The sequence below is a fragment of the Aptenodytes forsteri genome, unplaced genomic scaffold, assembly GCF_000699145.1.
Source record: "Aptenodytes forsteri isolate BGI_AS27 unplaced genomic scaffold, ASM69914v1 Scaffold715, whole genome shotgun sequence".
Classification (NCBI taxonomy): Eukaryota; Metazoa; Chordata; class Aves; order Sphenisciformes; family Spheniscidae; genus Aptenodytes; species Aptenodytes forsteri.
Window position 1 is genome coordinate 620,886 of NW_008794112.1, and position 6,014 is coordinate 626,899.

At 44.3% G+C, this 6,014-nt stretch overlaps 1 protein-coding gene across 2 annotated transcripts; it reads right to left on the reverse strand.

Annotated features, from left to right (window-relative positions):
* Nucleotides 1-739: 739 nt before the first annotated feature.
* Nucleotides 740-4,950, reverse strand: CUNH11orf57 (chromosome unknown C11orf57 homolog). 2 transcript variants are annotated; one of them, XM_009275635.1, is made up of 4 exons: nucleotides 4,854-4,950; nucleotides 3,545-3,700; nucleotides 2,923-2,976; nucleotides 740-2,109 (listed from the first exon to the last, which is right to left on the reverse strand). In XM_009275635.1, the coding sequence occupies exons 1-4, from the start codon at nucleotides 4,934-4,936 to the stop codon at nucleotides 1,587-1,589; spliced, it is 816 nt and encodes a 271-aa protein (XP_009273910.1). In that variant the 5' UTR covers nucleotides 4,937-4,950; the 3' UTR covers nucleotides 740-1,586. The 2 variants fall into 2 exon arrangements, with proteins under 2 accessions (XP_009273910.1, XP_009273918.1); XM_009275643.1 differs by having other exon boundaries at nucleotides 3,545-3,812; nucleotides 4,854-4,932.
* Between the last annotated feature and the right edge of the window lie 1,064 nt (nucleotides 4,951-6,014).

The following is a 6,014-nucleotide window of genomic DNA, read 5'->3' on the forward strand; positions in this document are numbered from 1 at the left end:
ATGTTCCGGGCGGCGTGAGGCCGAGACGAGTGGCGCCTGCGACCTCCGAGCCCCCCCCAGCAGTGGCTGCGCAAAAGCTCAGGACAGCGGGAGGGCTGCTTCGGAGGAGATGCCTGGTCCTATATTAAAATCCACAGCAATGGCCACAGCGGATCCAGGCACTCCTCACCTGCACGTTTGCTAATGAAAAATCTTTGTACGAGGGAGGCCATACAAAATAAACACCTTCCTGAACACTTCCTATGATGTACGTAAAGCAGTTGCATTGTTATCGCGTGACTGACCAGCAGAGAAATGGCCGCGATAAAAGCCAGCAGCTGAAAGCAAGCTGGCTGGATCCAGCAGTCCGCTGGATGGCTTCCTCCAAGTCTTCTGCATTAGCCAGCAGACAAGGGCATGCAGAGAACGCCTTTTCACTTGAAGTGAAAAGAGGGACAGTAAGCAGGACTTTGAATGAGGACCTAGGGGCATCGACACTGTTTTGTACTTGTTCAGGTGTAGACTAAAGCTGGAGCTGTGTCAGCGACTGAGCACAACATTCACATCAGTGCAGTACATTTTCCCAATGGCTACTTTCCGCTCCAGCCTCCCTTGCTTCATCTCCTCTACGCCCTCCACAGCCACCTGGTCTGATCAGGCAGAAACACATGGCACAGGGAGAACACAAGGATCACCTAGACTTCTCAGGCCTGTGCTCTGTCCCTGGGCTTTACTCCAAAACAATGACAAAAGCATCGAACATGTCTGGATTTTTTTATTTTGTTAAAAGGCTCGGCTGTTCAACTGCAGGGAGAACGGCCCAGTACCAATTTCTCCAGTAACACATTGGGCAGACCAGAGACAGAACACAACACCCACCAAGGCTTCTCTGTCAGCACAAATGGTTTCAGCATCCCCCTAGAGAGAATGAAGGAAAGGAAGACACAATGGCCAGCCCACGCCAGGATTTGGAGAGAAGTCTAAAACAAGGAAACACACTGGTGTCTTTTCTTCATCATTATAGGAGTCACTGCACCTTCAGCTGGAATGAGAGTATTCCCTCATACTCCCTTCCGTGTCCAGCTGACCGTGTGCATGCCACCACACAGGTCTGCTTTTGTTGGAGGATGGGAAGACAAAGCTACCGTAGGGTTAAATCCAGTGACATTTCCTCTGTTACCAGACTTTTTGTCTCTCCCCTCTCCTATTGCAAGTCTTGGTCATTGATTTGGTAACTCAAAAAAGCAATCTGTTAAAACTTTTTAAAAAAAAAAAAAAAAAAGGTGCAAACTTGCCTGTTTTCCCCCTGCAGATAGCCTACATTTTCGTGCATCAGAGGTCAACCTGGTCACAGAAAAGGAATCTGAAGTTGGCAGGACTAGCCAACCTGTGAGACAGGCAACTGCTCCCCTGGTTTTCTGAATGTCAAGTCAATGAAAAGCAAGGGGGCACCTACTGCAGGCTGCCAAGGCTCAGTTTCTCCACTGTGGGTTGGCAGGATGTATATAAACCACAGTGTTGAAACAAGTTGTACCATGGGGCAGTGCTGAAAGATAAATACCTGTCTCTGTCCTCTACCTTATTGTTTGAGCTGCAGCCTAGACTCATCAGTCCTCATCTGAGCTATCCTCCGATTTTTCATCAGCGGCCACTTTCCAGTTCTTCCTCTTGCTCCTCTTCTCTGGTACTTCACTGTGCCTCTCTGACACAGAAATGTGACGCTTCTTTCTCTTTTTTGGGGCCCGTTTCTCTTTTTTCTCCTCAGATTCACTGTCCTCAGAGCTGCTGGTGGTTGAGCTGCTTGCATGAGAAAAGTCACTTTCCTGCCCAGAAGAAGAGTTAGGTTCCCTGTCAGGCACTTTCCTGGTCTTTTTCTTGCGCTTGTGTTTCCCTTTCCGGGTGCTTGAAGTCTCCTCTTCTGAGCACTCGCTCTCCCGGGAAGAATCTGATGATGTTCTCCCCTGCTCCTTTTTCTTTTTCTTTCGCTTTTTGTGTGATCGCTTTTTTTGTTTCTTCTTGTGTGATTTCTTTGTTTTTTTCCGTTTGTGCGACTCGTGGGCAGTTTGCTTTCCCAGATGAGATTTCTTCTTCCCATTGATAGCATTTTGTTCATCTCCTTCTTGCTGGTCACTGTAAAAAGAACAAAGGATGACCAAAAGGAAGCAGACAGGCAGGCACATAACAGTTGAGCCTTTTCTGTCTCAAAGTTTAAAGCAAGCCCATCAATTCATTTGGCTAGAGCAGGGAAGCAGATACTTTGGCAGATGCAGTAGCTCCATTTTTGTTTCATGTGCTTGTAACAGCTTGGGTCCACACCTTACTAATACCCCTGTTTAAGGTATTTGAGCCAGAACCAAGGAGAATGTGTCCTGAAAGCCACTGAATGATGAAAACTCATTTATAGCAGGTTACTTCAAATCTGTAAGCCTGACAAATATTGTACTTGATGATTCTGTTAGGTGTAGTTTAAAAATACTTAATTCTAAGATCTTATTTTACAGTTAAGTCTCCACTCTCCAGGATACTGCAAGAACTTATATTCTCCAAATAAGGAGAAACACAGAAAATACAGGTACACTGTAATGGAAAGGAGAACCTGGAGCTGATATTTGAGAGGGTGTATACTGAGCTGATTTGGATTCAGCCTACTACTCTGGCTCTCTGTTGGCCCAGACAGATCTTCCAGATTCATAGCATTTTAACAACTCAGGCTAAAGTTGAATGTCTAATTACTATAAAAGATGCAATCTCCTCCTAAGACTCAGGCAAGGGGGAACCACATTAATGGACTAGATTTTTTTCAGTGGGTGTCTGTAGCTAAACAGTGCTGCTTTACATTCAAGGCTGACCTATAATCAAAACTTAAAACTCAGTTTGTAAAATTCCCTGCATAACCTGCCAGAAGTAAGATTCTGGATACATTAGTAAGCCTGCTTGCCTTACCTATCTGTATCAAATTCTTCAGGGTACAACTCTTTATAGCCACTGTGACCCCATCTGTAAGAAAGCAGAACCATCTGTTAGAAACAGACAAGGTGTTTAAGGAAAAAATATAATTGTGAAAAGACAGAGCCACAGAAGGAACATGAGTTTAGACAGCAAAGAAGGGCTATCAGAACCTTCCCAACAAAGAAGGAAGGAAACATGACTGATTTGGTTGGTACTATTTAAATACACGTTAAGTTCTCGGTCTCTTTTCCATTTCTAATTAGGGAAAACTACAACTCAAATTTCTTTAAAATAACCCTGGAGAGCACTAACTTGCATTTCCCAAGATTTCTAAGTTCCTTGGGCATAGTCATAAATACTAATCTTAGTTGCTAATCTTAGGGCTGAGCTTTTGCTGCTTACTGTGACTTAGGAACTCTATAGGTGAACTCAAATTAGGTATTCTGTGACACTGTAAAAGTTCGTGCATGTTACTTATTCACTCCCAAAATGAGATCAAGCATTATTTTATAGGAGTACTTACTGAAAAGAGAAACGCACTAACTTTTTGGTACAGGACTCCAGAAAGGTGTTTTAATTACAGTTATAATCACAAAATATTAATTCCCCCACAGACCTGTCCGGCATGTTGGCTTCACATTCATACAGCTTTTTATTCCAGGATCGGGCCCTAAGGAGATCTTCTTCAAGTGGGTCAAGAAATTGTGAGTTCTTTGTTTTCCAGTCAGCCCTGTGGCCCTCCTCATCAAAGCCATCACTGCGCATCCGACTGCTGCAGAAAGAGAACAGTTGTCCTTCAGCTGTCAGCTCTGATGGAGAAACTTTCTGAGCAAGGGGTTAGTCCAGCGAGAGGAGCAAAATTCCAGCAAGTCTTGGATGTCCATCTATGCAAGAAGACCAGCTATCATTTTAACAGACAGTCACCGTTAACAGCTCTCACAAAACCAGTTCAGTAGCTAACACTGGTTTTCAAAACTTACTACGGCCCTCTGTGCACAGCAAAATTCTTGACAGAGATGCTCACAATGCAAAATTAGAGGAAGGGCTTATCTTGCCTATCACAACAAATGCAGTTTTCTTCCTCTAGAATACTGTGCAGGAGCAGACTAACAATATGCAGTGAGACATAGGCTAGCAAAAGCAGCAAAGGGGAAACTGAAGAAGTAGGACTGGCTTACTAGAATTGCAATTTGATCAGGTACTAGGACTATGACCCCAAATCCACAGAAAGCACTGACAGTTTTGAGTGATCTCACATGCCTGTGGCTCTAGTTTTGTTTTTCATTTGAAATGCCGCATTTCCTGAGCCAAGCAGCAGCCGTGGACTTAGCATAAGTCTGAAAGGTGTTCTCCCCTGAGATACTAAAACCACTTCCTGCAACATTCACGCTTCTGAAAAGTCTTCATGGTAGTAAGCCCTGCCCGCCCCCACGCAAAACCCCAACCTTCCCCCCAAACCGAGCTTGTTTTCATGTAGCTTGTGAGATCCTCAGGCATGTCAGAATGATTTCACAGATACCGCACAAGCAGCGGTCAATACTGGTGTGTTACAATAGTGCAGTACTCCACATCACAACCGTTTTGTTTACTGCTAACCTAAACAGCAATACATTCGACTTTCCTCACAACATTCTGACATATCCCTTAAGCACTTCCTACCCCCACTGCTTCAGAGAGCCCAGCCTACTTAATGGTGTATTTTGAAGACTATACATCTAGATGAAGAGATAAAAGGTCAGACTTAAGTACAGGTCTGACCTCTTTCCAGGGACTCATTAAGGAGAAAATAAATATATCTGTAGTCTATGTAATCTTCATATATAGTAAACACATAGTCATCACAGAATGCTCTTGAAGTGTTATAACACAAAAGGGTTCAGCAACTAAGACAAGGCTACTATCTCCTCCAGACAACTAAAACCCACCTGGAGGTGTTTGACAGCATTCTGCTTTGCCTTTTCCAGTAAGTCTCTTCTGTCTGCTTCTCCCACTCCCTTATTTTCCACATTTCTGTCTCTTCCTGAATCTGAAAGTCACAGAAAGGAAATGAGTGTAACATTAGGGAAACTTCACAGACATGTAGCACGTAACATCAGCTCCTAGCTCAACGCTCCTGCTAACAAAATTCACAGCAAGCTTTCCTACCATACTGAAACAGATGATTATTTGTAGCTATAACCAAGGTAACCAAAAGGAGACTCTCTTGATGGTAATACTCTAACAAAGCACATACAGATAATGGCATCGGAAATGGCGGGTTTGCCTGATTTTGCTATCTCAGCTGTTCTGGCTACCCTGCCTTGTCATTCGTTACCGTCCCAAACGTATATACTGAATTCTCTAACAGTACGTAAATATCATCTGGAAGGACCAAGCCAAAATGAGAAGTTACACTACAGGCTGAAAAGACACAGCATGCAAATACTGAGTGGTTTGGCACAGATTTATGTTCATGGATGCAGACTCTGAATGAGTGATTTTATAAACATATGAAATAAATGAGTTGGACCTGCTGAATTATGTCAGGAATTAATTAAATAGTGCAAGATTAAGAAACTCTGTTAACTTCAGCAAACTAAAATATTGCCTGTGCACATTAACACAAAGTTCAAATTATTTAATGCAATTAAAAGTACATACACAGTACAGCAAGGGGAAAAAAAAAACAAACCCAAACCAAACCAACTACAGGTTTGCTACTATTAAAAAGGCAAACCGTCATTTTCATGAAAGTCCTGAGAAAACAGGTTTTTCATCGGGCAAATTTTATAGGTAAATATATATACACATTCCCTCGCCAGGATGAGAACTCAGGAAAAACAGGGTTGGACTGAAAGCGAGACGAACGATGTTTAGGCAGCTGGTTCCAACACGCGCCTCTCCTCTCCGAAAACGCACCTGCTCTCCCCACCGCCAGACCACGACTCGGGCGTTCCTCCCGCCCCGCGCCCCGCTCCGCCGGCGGCCCCGCACCACCGGGCAGGTACCAGCAGCCCCGGGCCCAGCATACGCCGCACGGCAACGCCCAGCTGATGCCCAGGGCGTCTCTACTCGAACCCGCCGACAAAAGCCGCCTGCAGAAGCGG

What these genes read in the sequence shown, in the direction of transcription:
- CUNH11orf57 (XM_009275635.1), bottom strand. Translation starts at nt 4,936, where the DNA reads ATGTGGAAAATAAGGGAGTGGGAGAAGCAGACAGAAGAGACTTACTGG. An exon ending in ATGCTGTCAAACACCTCCAG is followed by an intron (nt 3,701 to 4,853) that starts GTGGGTTTTAGT and finishes CTCTTTCTGCAG; the next exon opens with CAGTCGGATGCGCAGTGATG. An exon ending in GAAGCCAACATGCCGGACAG is followed by an intron (nt 2,977 to 3,544) that starts GTCTGTGGGGGA and finishes GCTTTCTTACAG; the next exon opens with ATGGGGTCACAGTGGCTATA.